General features: G+C 43.6%; 1 protein-coding gene across 1 annotated transcript in view; it reads left to right on the forward strand.

Annotated features, from left to right (window-relative positions):
* ITGA9 (integrin subunit alpha 9) overlaps nucleotides 1–17,909 on the forward strand; it is a 346,914-nt gene that overhangs the window by 286,984 nt on the left and 42,021 nt on the right. The window contains exon 24 of the mRNA XM_034991993.1: nucleotides 16,617–16,742. Within this exon, the coding sequence (XP_034847884.1) occupies nucleotides 16,617–16,742 (126 nt within the window). The remainder of the gene's footprint in view (nucleotides 1–16,616; nucleotides 16,743–17,909) is intronic.

Raw genomic sequence — 17,909 nt, forward strand, 5'->3', positions numbered from 1 at the left:
AAGAAGCTAATGTATATGGAGTAATTTGTAGAGATTTTAATACATAAATAGGGAATGCACATTCTTTTTAAACATAGGCAAATATTCACAAATTACCCATGTATCACATCACAAAAGCAAACCTCAATAGAAATGTTAAAGTCAAAGCACTACAGGCCACCCTCTAAGACCACAGTGCATAAACTTGGAAGCTAACAACCAAAGTTAGACAAACAGCCAACCAAAAACATAACCACTTGGGGATATTTGAACACCATTTGAATTAACTTTTTAGATAAGAAATCAAAGAGGAAATTATGAACAAATTACAAATAAAGGACAGTGAAACTTGTTCATACCAAAAGCAATGGCATGCAGACAAAACCCACACAGAGGAAAATACCATATACATAGAAAACAGGAAAGACTGAAAAAAAAGTGAACTAAATTGAAAACATAAAAGCTAGAAAAGGGACAATTAAATAAATTGGACTCTAAAAAAGTAAAGTGAAGATATTGTTAAAATGGAAGTCATGATATAGAAAGATAAAAAGAACAATAACAAAAGTATTCCACATCAATAAAACCAAAAGCTGGGGGATGGGGGCGGGGGGTTATCCAACACAACAGACAAACCTATAGCAAACTTGATCAGGAAATAAAAAAGAGGGATGATGCCAAAAACGCTAGAAATGATGAACTACAGTCATACAGAGAAGATTTTTAACTTCTATTATTTTTCACAATTTTATTCCCATAAAAAAACCCTCAAAGAAATGCATGAAATGAAGTCTAACTAGACCAATTACCTTAGAAAAAAATGTAAAAGTAGCCAAAGACCTATACCTTTAAAAAGCACCAGGCCCAGCTAGCTATATAGTCAAGTTCTATTAAGTGGTCAAGGAATGGATAATTTCTGTGTTATAAAAGCTCTTCCAGAGAGTAGAAAAAGATGAAAAACTCATCCTAGGAGACTAACATACTCTGGGTCATTAACTAGAAATGAAGAGTGGGCACTTACACAGAACAGGAAACTGCAGGCCAAACTCACTTTGAAAACAGATACAGAAGTTCTAAATAAATGTTTGCAAAGCGATTCCTGTTAGAAGAAGAACATATTCTGAGTAAAGTACAGTGTCATCCAGGAATGCTACATTGATTCTTTATGAAGACATTAACAGTGTTCACTGTTAATATAAAAAGAATTTAAAAAGAATATTAAAAGAATTATCAGGATGAGGACTTCCAAAAAAGACAAAAGTTAAATTTAACATACATTTATGTTATTTTTAAAAATTTCCCGTAAGGAAGATATGGAAAGAAACTTCTTCAACTTGACAAAAGTCCTCCATCAGAAGCCTATAGAACCTATGGGATAGAAACCTGATACTAAGATGTTAGAAGTTGTCCCACCTAAGTGAGGAGCAAGACATGAGCTCCTGCTTTTGTTTCTTTGATTTAGTAGTGTTAGAGGTCTTGATGATAAAAAGAAATGAATAACCTTTATTGTAAAAAATAAGAAACAGAAGTATCACTGTGGCAAACAATGTTATTATCCCCTAGGAAATCTGAGATAATCAACTGATTGAATGTGAGGCCTTGTGAATGCAGAAAGTAAAAGCTGGGGCACACTTATAAATTACGTGACCTTTGAACGCATTCTGCAAGCCACCCACTGATCCACTGGCTAAGGGTGGAAGCCTTACTGGACCAAGGTGTTTATGTATGACCTCTGGCCAATCATTGGTTGATCACTAAGTTATGTCAACCCAGGACAACCCCTAGGAAACCAGGCTTAAAAATAAAACAAGTGTAAAAATAAATATGGAGCAGAGACATCACACACTGCAGGAGAAACATACTCCACAGAATTAGTCCAAGCAAGGCACTAAACCAATAAGCAAAACAAAAAAAGTAGCAACTACCACTTCCCAAAGCAGGGGTAAGAATACAGAGTTGCCACAATATCTAAAACATTCAGTTTAAAAGAATTTATGAAACATGAAGAAATCAGAACAGGGTAAACAATGTGCAGGGGGAGAAAAGGAATCAACTGAAGCTGCGTCTGAGGAACCCAGATGTTGGATTTAGTCATCAAGGACTTCAAAGCAGCTATTATAAATGTGTTTAGAGAACTAAATGAAACCATGCTTAAAGAATTAAAGGAAAGTATGATAACAATGACTCATCAGATAGAAAATATCAATAAAAGATGGAAATTGTAAAAAGAGCCAAGTAGAAATTCTGGAGTTGAAAGTAAAATTCATTAGAGGGGCTCAGTAGCAGATCTGAGCTGACAGAGAATCAGCAAACTTGAAGATAGATCAGTGCAGACCATCAAATCTGAAGAACAGAAAGAAAAAAATAATAAAGAAAAATGAGCAAAGCCTCAGAGATCTCTGAGACACCATAAAGTATATGCATAAAAATACACATAATTGGAGTTCCAGAAGGAGAGGATAGAAAGGGGCAGAAAAAATGTCTAATGAAAGAATTAACCCCCAAACAGTGGAGTTATATAGACTCCTGTACAATAAATGATATGAAGACAATTGGCTATCCATTTGGAAAGAAATTACAGAAAATCTCTACCTCACTGGAAAAAAATAAGTGGATTAGAAAGTTATATAAAAAAGGAAATATTAGTGGAAAGTACTGAATATTTTCATAATCTTTGGATAGGAAAGCTCTTCTTCCTAAGCAAGTCATAAAATCCAGAACGCACGAAGAAAAGATTGACAGATTAAATCTATAAAAATGTTAAACTTTTGTGTGATCATAAAATGTCACAAACTAAAAGATATTTGGGAGAATATATCTGCAACATGGCTAACAGACAAATATGTAAATGTCTTCAGATCAATAAGGAAAAAGCCAAAATTTATAAAAATGGGTGAAGGGATATGAACAGGCAATTCACAAAAATTTTAATGGCAAATAAACATATAAACAAACAAATACAAATAAGTGACAAACATTAGCATCACTGGTTATCAGAGCAATGTAAAATCAAATGAAAATAAGGTCCCCACCCAGTTAAACTGGCAAAATCCAAAAGATTGTTAATATCCATTGTTGGTTAAGATGAGAAATGGGCACTCTTAAATACTGTTAGTGTAAAAGGCAATTTGACAGTAACTGTCAGAATTTAAAATATGAATACCAACAATTCCACTTTTAGGAACCTGTCTCAAAATTCTCACATAATATGTATCCAGCAGAAATTTCTAACTTTTTGACAGTAGATGTAGATGTCATTGTTCTCAGCATAAATGTGAGCTTTTTCTATTTTGGTGAAATAGAAAATAATATGCCACTAGGATTCTGAGAGGAAGCTGTTAGATTCAGTTTAAAAAAAAAAAGGAGGGGCGCCTGGGTGGCTCAGATGGTTAAGCGTCTGTCTTCCGCTCAGGTCATGATCCCAGAGTCCTGGGATCGAGTCCCGCATAGGGCTCCCTGCTCCTTGGGAAGCCTGCTTCTCCCTCTGCCTCACTCTGTCTCTCATGAATAAATAAATAAAATCTTTTATAAATAAATAAATAAATAAATAAATAAGGAGTAATAATAAGACATTTTTATTAAGAACTTGTTATAGATGAGGCACAATACCAAGTAATTTACCTGGACAAATTCATTTAATCTTCATGAGAATTTCGCCAGGAAGCAGAGGCAGCAGGGGGTGCCAAGGTCACAGAGTTGGTAAGTGGCTAAGTTAGTGTGCACTCTTTTTTTTTTTTTTTAAGATTTTATTTATTTATTTGAGACAGAGAGAATGAGAGACAGAGAGCATGAGAGGGAGGAGGGTCAGAGGGAAAGCAGACTCCCTGCCGAGCAGGGAGCCCGATGCGGGACTCGATCCCAGGACTCCAGGATCATGACCTGAGCCGAAGGCAGTCGCTTAACCAACTGAGCCACCCAGGCGCCCAGTGTGCACTCTTAACCACTAGACTGCACAGCCACCTGCCAAGCCTCATGACATCTTTCTGTCTGGATGTGAGCTGTCCAGCAGCATTAGCATCACCTGGAAGTTAGAATTGTAGAAATGCAAAGTCTCAGGCTCCACCCAGAGCCGCTGAATCAGAATCTGCATTTTAACAAGATCCCCAGTGATGCATTTGCACATTAATACTGAGAAGCCCTGGCCTAAAGCCTATTACTTAAATCACTCCAAGCTTCCCTTTCCCCATCTATAAAATGGTGATGACAGTCTTTGCCAGGCAAGCCTGTTGTGGGGAATCTTTTATCCACATATTCATTCATTCATCAAATGCTTTGCACCCACCATATGCCAAGCACTGGTTTTTGCTGCAGGGGAAAAAAAGCAGACAAGAACTAATAATTTCCAGCCCTCGTGTAGCTTACGTTCTGGTAGAGACAAGTAATAAGTAAAATATAATAGCATATTACATGATGGCAAGTACTCTGGGGAAGAACAAAGGAGACAAGGGTGTGAGGATGAGAAAGTTTGTAGACATTTTCAGGAGTGGTTGCTGAGACCTTCACTCAGGGTGGGGGCACTCGAGCTGTCTCAGGAGGTTGTCATGTGGTCTTTGTGTATGAAGGCCTTGGCAAGTCTGTGTTTCCTGGGAATTCTCTCTCCCTGCATTTAGCTCTGCTTGGTTTCTCTCCTGTGAAACCCCAGGCCCTGTGCAGTGTCCAGATTGGACATCCAGGAGCCTCTGTGTGTGTGCTCATTAGGAGTCACCCTGGGGGAGCTTTCTGCCACAAAGTGAATCACTTAGTCACTGGCAACAGCAGGGGACAGTAACACTACTTTTTAAAGCTGGCTGGTGGCTAAGGCACATTTTGCAGGAGAGAAGTCCTGGGTTTCATGACTTAGTTATGCTTGGAGGGTAATTGCAACAAGAAGTCTGCCCTGCAGCAAGCTTGCTGGAGGCCAGAACTTAACTTGTGCACAAGCCAGGTCTGGCACTTTAAAGCAACCCAACAAATATCCCAGAATTGAACAACTTGGGTTTTTGTTTTTTTTTTTTCCAATGTCTATTACTTTCCTCCATACTGAACACATGTTTCTTTTATTCCCCCACCTTCTACCTCAACTTTTCTGTAGAAATTCGAGGGCTTTTCCTATATACCCCAGCACTCATCCTGGGAGGGAGGTTCCTGCTAACAAGAATTCAAGGCTTAGAAACCCTCCCCAGGATGCAGAGTCCGTGGGTGATGTGCCTTCTTTTCCTTGAGTAACTGGTTTGCCTTTTGAGAACTTGCTGCCTTCTACTCATATTAACTTATCTGTGTAACTCTCAGAGACACCGCTGGGGTTCTCTGTAAAAAGATGAGCAAGGAGATTTTTTTTCTCTTGAGGGTGGGGGGATGGAGAGAGAGAATCTTAAGCAGGCTCCATGCCCAGCACAGAGCTCAATCTCATGACCCTGAGATCATGACCTGAGCTGAAATCAAGAGTTGTACACTTAACCGACTGAGCCACCCAGGTGCCCCAACAAGGAGATCTTAATGGTCAAAACTATGTGGTCTAAAACCCAGCATGACCTCCCATCCACCTTTCCAGGCCATTGCCTCTAATATCCTCAGCCTTGTCTGACCTTGTCCTCCAGCCACTCTGGACAGTGAAGGCTGCTGATCCACCCACTATGCACTTCCCTGGGCTTCCTGACCTCCTGGTTTCTTCCTTCCCTCTGGCTATGGAAAGCCCACTCATTCCTCAAGACCTAATTCTCACACATCCTCTCTTCCATCATGCCCTCTCAGATACCTTCCTGGGTAGTCCTGCCTCAGGCCCTTTGCACCTGCCTCTTCTGAGAGCACCCTTCCCCCAGATCTTTGCATGGCCAGCTCCTTCTCATAGTGTGGGTCTGAGCCCCAAGTTCATCTTTTCACTGAGGTCTTCCCTGACCACCTGAGCTAATGTTGCAAACCTCCATCAACTCAATCCCATTTCTCTGTGTTATTTTCTTCATAGCACTTGCCACTGTCTGAAATTACTATTTTTCATTGTATGTCTTCTTCCACAAGATTGAGAACACCATGACAGGAAAGTCATGGCTGCCTTGTTTCCTGTGTCTCCCCAGCTATGGTGCCCCGACCATAGTATGTGCTCAGATAAATGAAAGAATTGGCCATGCCCACGCTATTGAAATCAACTCAAGTATTTCTTTCTGCCTTAGTGTAGGGTGTGTGTCCTTAAACACCTGCACACCCTGCAGCACATCTATTGAGCACCTCATATGTCTTTTAGGGACTCAGGAGATTTGCATTGAGTTGAAATCCCATGTCTAGATGTTTTGGCAACTTCCCTTAACCCACAGCAGATGTTGCCTTAATTTAATGTGGGAATAAGTAAAAAGGTAAAACTTTGAAAGAAGGGGCTGAATCACGTAAGAGAAATGAAGGCTTCTAAGAGCAAACTTGAACTCCACAAATTTTGGTCAGAGACTTCATGAAAACATTCTTCTTCCTCACAAACACACACACACACACACACACACACAGAATCAAGTCCACTGATCTCAGCAATGGCCTCAAACCATTTTTTTTTTCTTTTTCTTCCTTCTGCATATGTCTGAATGTGAGCTGAATAGTCAAGTTCCTGAAATGAGTCAGGATTAGGTTGGCTTCAGTTTTTTGGTTTTTTTTTTTTTTTCTCAACAGAAGCCAAGCACTTAAAAGTGGGGAGATGGCTGATTGAATTTTGGAGAGAGAGTTACGTTCCTGGGCTCTTGGGTCAATTTTAGTTTTGGCTAGAGGGAGAAAGTGTGTGTTTCTTTGCACAGCTTAACATTCAACACACACCCTCTGGAAGGTGGGGATAAGGTTCAGCCTGGGCTGTCCATGCACAGTGTGGTCCAGAGGCTGCCCTCTAACCCGTGTGGACAGAGTGCATGAATCAAGCCAGCAGTGACATCTCCCTGCTGACTGAGGGCGCCAGCTTATCAAGGAGCCCAGGGTCCTGTGCTCACGGCCGCTGTGACATCTGGAAGCATTAACGCTTCGTCACCCGCATGTGGGCCAGTTGGAATGCCCATGCTTCGGTGCAAGGTTCTGGTCCCCGACATGGATAAGCCTTAAAAGTCAGTGATAATGCCGTTTACTTCCCTTCATTCCTTAAAAGCAACATGACACAGAGCCCAGTTGTTGCTGGGTGAGGGGTTGTTACTGAAGTTGCTAACAGGAAATCTCACTGAGGATAAACAGAGCTCATCGCTCCTTGCCCAGAAACACGTGGTTCTCATTTAACCTGCCCAGGACTCATTGTGGATGCTTCAGAAGCACAAAAACAGGAAAACTCCTCTCTCTGACATACACACCATGTTTCTTCTGACCAAAAGGAACTTTCTCAACCTTGTTAGATGCTGAGAAGTGGTTCTCTCCCCAGCTGTCCAGGAGCGCAGCTTCATTCACTTCTCCTTAATGACCCAAACTGAGGCGCGACAGCATACTTTAGACCTCTCGTGAAATCTTGAAACTTTAGACCTAAGGTTACTCTTTTAACTGCTCTGAAGTATGTACTCTCAGAAAGTTGTGCAGGAGGTTAGACAGATGGCTACACGTGAGACAGCAATCAGAAAACAATTGTTCTTTACTTTTATTTACTTGAGAGAGAGAGCGCTTGCATGTGAGCAGGGGAAAGGGCAGAGGGAGAGAGAGAATCTCAAGGAGACTCCACGCTGAGCGTGGAGCTGGACACAGGGCTCGATCTCATGACCCGGAGATCATGACCTTAGCTGAAACCAAGAGTCGGACAGACGCTCAACCGACTGAGCCACCCAGGCGCCCCTTTACTTTTTGATAAAGGGATAATTATAAAGTGATACATCTCATAAATGCAACAATAACTCAGTGAATCACTAGGTGCGTTACTTTATCCTTTAATGTAAGATGGAGAGGAACTTTGTTCTTTGCCATAAGCTAGATCTAAGCTAGATCCAGAATCTAAATTAACTGATACAGTTCCAAGGGCTGTGTTGTGTCCCCTGGTGGCAGCCTGGGTGTGTGTGTCTCTCTCTCTCAACTTTCCAGCAGGCTGGCCGGCCACACCCAGAGGAGAAGGGGGGCGGGTAGTGGGGAGGGCATGCCATTGTTTTCACCAAACCCTAGAGCTGCTGAAGGGGAAAAATCATTGGGAAAAATCTTTTATAGTTAAGAAGTGAAATATTTTATGCAATAACGGCAGACTCATACAGAGGTCAGGATTGTACAATGGATTATGCTCTCCCTTTCCTCTGGAAGATTGATTCTGAGGCTTTGCCCCTTTATTTCCTGTTTCAGTTTTGGTCTCAGTAACACCCTGACCTTTCACAGTGGTGGTGGCCTTAAGGGATGGGGGAGGGGGGAAGAGGAAGCAAGCATTTTATTTAGAAGATAATTTTCAGTTTGAAAGAGAGGCGACATCTCAAGGGAAAGTTACAATCTTTTCAGGCTTTTTTAAGTTACTGGCTTTGCCCGTCTGGAAATTAAATGACCCCAGGTCATTCTTAAACTCCTTGCTCCTCCTGCTGCATCCCCCAACTCTGTCCGGTTTGGAGGCCTGCTGTTGTTTATGGACGACTGCTCTGCTCTCATTTACCTTTTTCAGTTCAGAAACCGAGCATGCTCTTCATTTGAGGATCGAGGTGGGGAGGACTGGCCAAAGCCAGAGAGCCTCCTATTAATTTACCTCGTATCGTTGTGAGCTCCAAAGTGTATTGCCTTTTGTTTGTATGAACACATTGGAGTCTCTAGCTACACACAGAGGTAACTATCAGAAAATCAGAACTCGCTGAACTGATAAACAAGGAGCCCTTTTCACAAAGCGAAAGAACCCGTGCTCCAGGAGGGTCTACCAGAGGACGCCTCTGAGAAGTCCTTCCTTTACATGGAATGATGCATGCACACAAACATTGTGTGTTCGACCTTTCAGATACAGTAGTAACGTAAAGCTAGGCGTACCCATTAGGGGGAAGTACCCAGGATTGTTACTGGTTTCTCGGCCCTTATGTTAAGTAGTGCCGTTCCAGGGGAAAACTCAGAGGGAGGGAATGGAACCTTAGAGCAGCTTACTGAGTTACTCTGGGTCTGGATTATTACAAAGACTCGAAATGACTGGTAATCCATGAAAGTATTTGTTTTAGGATTTATTAGTAAAATATTATCCTCTTTCCCCACTTTTTGGTCAATACCAAGAAACACTCAATAGTGAATCAGAGCAATGTGATTTAACGTAAGTCATAACCTAAGGAGCGCTGTAAGACTGGAAAAGACTTTATCACAGTTTTATATTTTGCTGAATGGAAAATATGTATTTTATTTATCTTTCTGTGGGTAAACATCTTAGGTCAGCCGAATTAGCCAGTTGGTATAATTTCTCAATCATTTTATGAGTATTGGTTTTTTTTTTAAAGATTTTATTTATTTATATGACACAGAGAGAGAGGCAGTGAGAGAGGCAACACAAGGGGGGGAGTGGGAGAGAGAGAAGCAGGCTCCCCGCTGAGCAGGGAGCCCGATGTGGGGCTCGATCCCAGGACCCTGGGATCATGACCTGAGCCGAAGGCAGATGCTTAACGACTGAGCCACCCAGGCGCCCCTATGAGTATTGCTTTTATTTAAAACTTTAAATATCACCAAAATTACTATGGTAAGTGTTCGGCCTCCTGTGGGAGAAGGGGGCTTATTATCTTCTGATACTCAGTTCCCAGATGAGGCAGTAGGTAATTGAATTAGCAAAGCAGGCATTCAGAACATTGTCTGGGTTTTCAAGCTCAAGGGGCATGTGAATCTAGAGAAGCAGGTGGCAAGTCAGGGGACAGGTCCTATTGACCCAGTTGCCATCAGCTGTGATGGGTGGAATACCAGATGGAAAAGTGGCCCAAGGATGTAACAGAGGACATAGAGTCAGTGATTAACAGATAAATGGTAGTTAACATGAAACACATGTTATTCAAAAATGAACCTGTGCCCTCTTTAATCCAGTCAATTTAACAAACATAGTTTTTAAATCAAACTTCTCCTAAGACCCACATTGGTGAAGACTCCAAGCATTGTTCATGGGGGGGGTGCTTGTTGTCAGTTTATTCCCCTAGTTGAATCCCCCATTTCTCTTCTGTTGGCTGTGTACTGTGTTGAAGGCAGCCCATCAATCCAGGGACACTTCGGTGACCTTTCCCAGCCCTGGACCCCAGCCAGCTGGAGGATGATCACGGAATGGGGCTGATGCTGGTAGAAAGGAGACGTCTGTGCCTCAGCCTGTTAAACACATACCAGAAATAGCACATGCTCCAGGTGAAGAGTGGTTCCTTCACTCTGAGACATGTTCATTGCCATCTGGGTAGCTGCCCACCCCACCCCCAATCTAAGATTTGCCTGTAAGACCCTCCTCTTTGTCCAGGCCCACCTCTCCTGCCTCCTTTCTGACCACCATTACCCAACATTCATCTGATGCCTGAGCCATGTTGAACTCTTAGGCTCTCTCTAGATCAAGTCTACTGTCCGAACCTCTGTGCTTTCGCAGATGCTGTTCCTCCCTGCCTGGAATTACCTTCCCTTTCTCACTTTGCTCTCTGAAAGTTCTCTTTACCTTCCAGGATCCATGAGAAGCGCCACCTCCCCTGAGTCCAGAGTGCAGATCACGACAAGCCAACTGCTGGGGGAGGGAGAAATTTGTGGAGAAGAGTCATGGTGGTAGCATGGCCGCTGCTCTGAGGGCTGTGAGCGGATGGACAGTGGGATGAGGGTCCGGGTGTGTGGGGGACATATGCTGTGCAGCCTGGGCCCAGGGAAGGTGGACCAGGAACGGGGCGTCCGGGAAGGGCTTCAGAGGTGTGCTCCTTCCACAGTTGAAGCATCTAGGTACCTGATTGGCTACTTACCCTCTCTGGGCCTCAGTCTTGTCATCGGTAAAACGGGTAAAAATTAAGGAGACCAGATGTCCCAGTTTGCCTGGCACATCCCTGATATTGGTCTCTATCTTACTAGTCTGTGTGGTTGACTCTCCCCCACTTCACTCTCAAAAATGTCCTGGTTTGGACAATAAATAGTATGGTCACCTTACTGATTTATGTGTATTCTCTATGCATGGGTACTATAAAGATTCAGTGCATGCCATAGCTCTTAGGTTGGTACCAATGTTAGCTAGTATTATTCCTGTTTATATCTGATCTTTGTACAGGGATGGGGCCTTAAGCAGTTGGAATTGGTTTCCAGGGTGATACACTTGGGGAATGAGACCCAGAAAACAGATCGAAGGACTTCTCAGTCCCTCCAGTCTTCAGGCCCAGGGACAAAGACTGCATTAGGGCTACTCTGTTCTGGGACCTCAGGGAAGGTCAGCAAACAACTCTGAGATACCTTATGCAGGCCCCTATCACCAGACCACAACATGGAAATGCTTTGTTTTCCTCCAGCCCCTTTACCAGACTACCACAACCCAGAAAGTCTTTAGTTAAAGCTCTAGATGTTCCTTTGACTTATAACATGCAAAAGGTAGATTCTCTTTCGTGGCTTCATACCCGTGGAATCGCCCTGATTCATACTTTGAACCCAGTATTTTATGAAGTGAAATTTTGCCAGGCCACCTAGAGTGTACTGAGCACTTTGTCCTCGGATAGGCCTAGCACCTTGGTGGCTTCTGACCGTGAACCCTCCTGACCGAGGCTGACCTGGACCCTGCCACCAAGTGGTGTCCACATCTTCTTGGGCTCCTGACAGTTTCCCAAATCACTACCATCTCTCCCTTTCCGACTTGCACAATGTTTTCTTTGGGGTCAGGACAAGGGGAGTGGGGGAGACCAAAAGCCAGCAGAAAACCCTCAATAGCTGCCTTCGCAGAATCCAGCCTTGACACTGTGTCCTGCATCCTCTTGTCCTTTGTGTGTGTATCTGGTGAAGTCCTTTTATTCACATTCCAATAGACATGGACCTCTTCCAGCTCCCGGAGGTCCTGGAAGATAAGCAGCCATGTCATGGGAAGCATTTGGACTCAGATGGTCTGGAAAATTGATGAGAAGTGAGTGGGTAGAGATGAGCAAGGGTCAATGGCCACAGAGCCCTTGGCCAGCCACAGAAATGAAGCTGTTGGACATGAGCACTATGGTGTTTGGATTGTCTGCAATGGGAGAAGAAAACAGTACTTCCCCCTTGATTTTAGGCAAAGAAGGTGATTAGAACCAAGCAGGGGCTGATCGACAATTGCTTAGCTACGTAATGTGAGATTGGGCGGCCCCGTGCTCTTACAAAATGCACAGATAGTCCTCGAAGTAGGAATTAGCAGGTGAGGACCACCTTAGTGGCCATCTAGGCCACCATCCTCATTTTACACGAGGCAGCTGAGGCCCTGGAGACCCAAGCTGGCACAGCTCTCAGGAGGCAGAGCTGGGGCTGGCTCCTGGACTGTCGAGGGCTCATCAAGACCACCTGTGCCACGGGATTCCCTCACCGCATGCTTCTTGCTGCCAACAGGCAGTCACGTGACCTTGGACGGGTCCTGGAACTCGGGGGCTCTGGTTCTTTATCTGTCAGCTGAGGCCAAGGAACTGCGTGATCTGCAGGCTGCCTCCCAGAAACCACATTCCAGGATGCTCTGTCCCCCTTCCAACCCAAGACAGCCTGGAGGAGCCTGGCCCCCCAGCCAGCAGATACTTTTATCTCCCATGCTCTGGCCAGGAGTTGTTTTTCTGGCCACAGTGGCAGAAATGGGCCAGGATAGAGGATTCTGGGCTTCCTAGGCTTCTAGGTTAGTGCTCCCTTCCTTTTGGCCTAGGTGGGAACAAGAAGGTCTGGTTTCCCTCCACCTCTGCCAGTCCGTGACTCCCGCCCCAGCCCCATCCTCAGCCTCTATACCTGAAAGACAGGAAAATGGTTATAAGCACCAACTCTGGAGCTGGATGGCCTGCTAACTGGGGGACCTCAGGTAGTCATCTGGTCTCCCCTTGCCCCTCCGTTTCTCCATCTGTAAAATGGGGATAGTAACAGCACTCACCTCCAGGGGGCAAGGGCTGCATGAGCTAGTATGTGTAAAGCACTCAGAACCTGCATACAGTAAGGGCCGCGCACATGTTGGGTGTTACTGTGACTGTCGCATACGTATCTATCCAACATAGAAAACTCCTTCCCTTCCACGACCTGGCCAGGGTCTGAGCTGCTCAATTCTAGCTGAGGGAGTGTCTGCAGCAGGATTAGTGGGTCGGAATCAGACTCATGCAACACCAGGCAACCTTCAATCTCCCCTTGAAAGAGGACCACCCTGAACCTCACAGAAAAATGTTTCCCCCCCGATTGATGTGATGCCCGTGTAACCACAGTCGGGAGCACAACTGGCTGAGATTTTCATTCACCACAGAGTCAGTCTCCACTTCCCTTCTCCAGATTCCACTGGGGCAGATCAAATGTCACATGGGATCACATCACATCACGGTCGGCACCCTGTTCACTGGCCCCCGAGACTCCAGGGGAAAGAGGAGAGGGAAGCTCTGAGCCATGTGTCTGCCCCTGCCTGGCACGCACTGAGGCTTCAGCCGCTGCTCACCCCCTTGCCCTGCCATTCCCAGCTTCCTGCCAGTCTGTGTGGGGGTCTTCACAGTGCCAGGATCCTCGCACCCCAAGTTAGCAAAACTGGCTGAGTTGGGGCTCCATTCCCACACTTGCTCTCCCAGCCTGGAGACCCGAAGCACCAATTTGCAGAGCCAGGAGGAACTCTGCCCCCATCCCTGATTTTAATTAAGGACGAATGCATCCTGCAAGACTCAGAGATTCTGTTTCTCTAAACCCAGACCAATGTGTTTGTGTGGTCAGGCCCAGTCATCTCAACAGAGGAATGTGCACACCCCAGGCCTGCAGAAGGACCATTTTTCCAGTAGCCTTTCAGCAAATGTCCACCTCAGAAGACAAAGAGGGAAAGTGGAGGATGCTTCAGAGCGAAAAATGATTGGAATTAAGAACATGAGGACAACACATTCAAGTTCTCAAATGCTTGATGAACGAAATGTTTTCTATCCACAATGTGCCCTATGTGCCTAAATGGAGGGTAACCCCCAAATAACATAATCCCCACTTCCCTGATGAGGTACATTTAATGCTTTTTTGGCCGACTTAGTAAGAGTGAGAAGTGTGGATGCCTTGAAGGTAGGGGATGGGAATGGACTGGAAAGAGGCCAGAGGGAACTTTCTGGAGTGAGTGACAGATTCTGTACCTTCATTGGGGTGGTGGTGATGTGGGTGATTTCATTTGTCAGATTTCATCAGACTATACCCTTAAGATCTGTGCATATTTGTGAATGTAAATTTTACCTCAATAAAAGAAGTTAGAAACGGAATGAAATAATATCTACTTATAATATTTAACCTAACCATGCAGTTGCATACTTAAAATTGTATAAGAATAATATATTAATTTTATATTACTCTTTCCATTCACACGTCTCCTGAAATTATTTTATGCAAATGTATCTCCTTCGAGATCAGCGTCTATCACAACGAAGCTACTTTTTAGTCGTTTTCCAGAGCATATCATCTCAAATTTGTCTAATTAATTTGAAATGCAGTATATTTTGAATTCAAGCTTCTTGCTGAAATTTTATGGCAAAACACAAGTGCTCGTTTGCATAACATTGCAACAGTCTTTCTCATTTGTCTTGTGATTATGCATAATCCTCACTACATAAGCAACGTGTGTTTTGCTTTCTAAAATGAGCTTTAAAATATTTAGCACAGTTTGACACACTTGCACCCGAGGAATAATCCCCAAATCTGTGTTAAATCTCATTTCCTCCTTCCCATTAATTCCCTCTCGTAACCTCTAAAAGCGGCCAAAACCAATATTGATTGAGACCGTTTCAGGCTGATGTGTCTTCCCAGATTTTGTGGTTCAAATAAAGTAATTGAGGGGCGCCTGGGTGGCTCAGTCAGTTAAGCGTCTGCCTTCGGCTCAGGTCGTGATCCCAGGGTCCTGGGGTAGAGCCCTGCATCAGACTCCCTCCTCAGCAGGGAGTCTGCTTCCCCCTCTCCTGCTCACCCTGCTTGTGCTCTATATCTCTCTCTCAACCCTCTCTCTCTCAAATAAATAAAATCTTAAAAAAAAAAAAAATAAAGTAATTGAGACAGTCCCAAATTATAAGACATTCTTAAAGAATAATAAATCCTAAACTATGAGAGATTGGTAAAGGCAACTCTCCCTTTTTTAATAATTTGAGGAAAGAGACCTTCATCTTATTTGTTTTTAGGCATATATAGTAAATCCTGGTGTATGTGTTTATTAGAGCAAAGAAAAAATCGAGATTAATGCAGCAAATTTGGGGGTCTTATTTTATAGTTCATTATGAAAAGATTAGCACTGTTGGCTTAAGTTAGAAGTTTCTTTATATAAAAGTTTTAAGTTTTGCTCCCTACCATGAATGAGAAGCTGAAACATTCTTGAATAAATTCAAACACACTATATTTCCCTCAAGGGCATTAAAAATAAGAGTGTTTGATTTAAACAGATGATTCTGGTTAGAAATGGGATTATAAACACCATCCTAAATTATGAATTACTAATTACGACTTTTACCACTTGACCTTCAGTTCTGTCTAGTCCTCAGCTACAACCAGTGTGCTATGATGATGTATATAAGAAGTCTTGGTTTTTTCAGCATTTCCTCAAAAATAGTGTTGCCCTCAAAGAAACCAACATGGGAGACCATAAACTGTTGTTTCAGTATGTTTTGTTTTTACTGTTGCTGTTGCTCAGCATGGTTGCTACTGCCATCAGAAGCAAAATCAGATAACTCACCAAGAGCTCACGGGCATATAAGCCCCTATATGGCTCAGTGGCGCGGCTGCCCAACTTTTCTCTTTGTTGTTGTTGTTTTTAGGAGAATGCTCATTTTTTTTTAAGATTTTTTTTTTTATTTATTTATTTGACAGAGAGAGACACAGCGAGAGAGGGAACACAAGCAGGGGGAGTGGCAGAGGGAGAAGCAGGCTCCCCGCAGAGCAGAGCAGGGAGCCCGATGCGGGACTCGATCCCAGGACCCCAGGATCATGATCTGAGCTGAAGGCAGTCGCTTAACCGACTGAGCCACCCAGGCGCCCAGAATGCTCATTTTTTAAGTGACATTATATGTAGCTGCGGCTCTAGTTGGAGCAGAGAATGGGGCCCAGAGGGGTCCTGCTAGATGCCTCTTCTCCTCTCTGGGGAGATGACTGGGGGGTTTTACAGCACCCTGGGAGTTCTATGGAACACAGTTTGAAATCCTCTGGCAATGGACCGCGCGTGAGGGCTTGGTCTCAGAAGACCTGGGTTCTGGACTCTGTGATTGTTGGCCAGTGACTTAACCTGAGTCTCCGTTTCCTCATCCAGACAAAGAGCATGAAAGCTCACCTCAGAGAGTAGCTACGAGGAGGTTTATAAATGTGCTTTGGAAACCGTGAAGTGTAGGGTTTGTTTTGTTCCTTAAGTCTTACTGTCTCCTAGTCACATCTCAATTGCATGTTGTGTACCATCTCATCTCAATTATTTAAGGACTTAGGATTGTTTGGCGTGGTTGAGGCTATTACTCTGCCCTTCAGCTTTGCAGCCATATTGTCCACTGGAGAATGGACAAGGGGAAAGTGCAGACTTTGTTATCACCCCTGCAACAAGGGATTCCAGGTTCAGGATTCATTCTTGGGACAGACCGCTCTGACAGATTTCTTTTCACTTTCAGGTGAGCCAAGAGAAGGGAAACTGTTCTTTCCAGAAAAACCCAACCCCCTGCATCATCCCTCAAGAGCAAGAAAATATCTTCCATACAATATTTGCCTTTTTCACAAAGTCGGGAAGAAAAGTCTTGGTAAGGATTTGCTTACTAGTTGGGTTAACATGGGTGGTCCTCACTAGGAACGCAAGTCTGAGATGAGAGGCCAGTTTTCTATTTGGCATTTATTAACTCCCAAATCTGGTTTTAATCAATTGGCATATAAAGTCACAAGGACTGTGGTCAACTCCTATTTTTCAGCCTGAGGTTTCAATCAAAGTGTTAAATTTACATTCCAAATTCCATTGCCTGGCAAAGGGAAAACCTTCGCAACCCACCAAGCACAAAGTAAAACATTTCTCCAACTAGTATGAGTCTAATCAAGAGTGATGGTTCTTCTATAAGCACTGTGGAAAACTCTTGGGCAGGATCCACTGAAACTAAACATCTCTGTACCCTGTGATCCAGCACTTCCATTCCCAGGTATATCCCCAAGAGAAATGAGTATTTATGTCCTCCAAAAGACGTGGATAAGAATGTGTATGGTAATCTTATAACTAAAAGCTGGGAACAGTCCAGATCCCCAACAACAGGAGAATGGGTAGACAATTGTGGTGTAGCCACACGCGGGAATATTACAGAGTAACGAACAATTCTACCACACATAGCAACATGAGTGAACCTCACAGACATAATAAGGCCTGAAAGAAGCTGGAGCCAAAGCACACATAATATTTCACTTACATGAAGTTCAGAAATAACAAGACTAGCAGTGGTATTGGAGGGCAGGATGGTAGTTACTCTTGAAGGAATATCAAAAGGGGTGGGGGCATGAGGGAACCTGCTTAAGTACCGGAAATGTTCTATATCTTGATCTGGGTATAAACATGTAAAATACATCAAGATGGACCCTTAAGATTTAATTCTGTCTATTATGTGTAAGTTATACCTCCATTGTTTTAAAAGTGAGGGTATTGAAGATGGAATTGTGTGCTTTGCCGAAGCCTCCTTTCCCCCATATATTTGGTTACATCTCTCTAGCTCCTTATTTCAGGCTGGGCACATCTCCCTCACATTTTTTTTCTCTTTTTTTCCTGAAAGAGAAAGTAGGGCTGTTTGCCACTTGGGAATATGGGGGTGTTTTTTTGTTTTTACTTACCTAGTGCTGATGATACAACTATTTTTAAAAGCCCTTAGAATTGTTAGGTGCATTGATATCTAGTGGTTGGACAGACACAACTCTGCATATGACTGACAGTCTTA

This window comes from Mirounga leonina, unplaced genomic scaffold, assembly GCF_011800145.1.
Source record: "Mirounga leonina isolate KUSES-001 unplaced genomic scaffold, KU_Mleo_1.0 Mir_115, whole genome shotgun sequence".
NCBI classification, from domain to species: Eukaryota; Metazoa; Chordata; class Mammalia; order Carnivora; family Phocidae; genus Mirounga; species Mirounga leonina.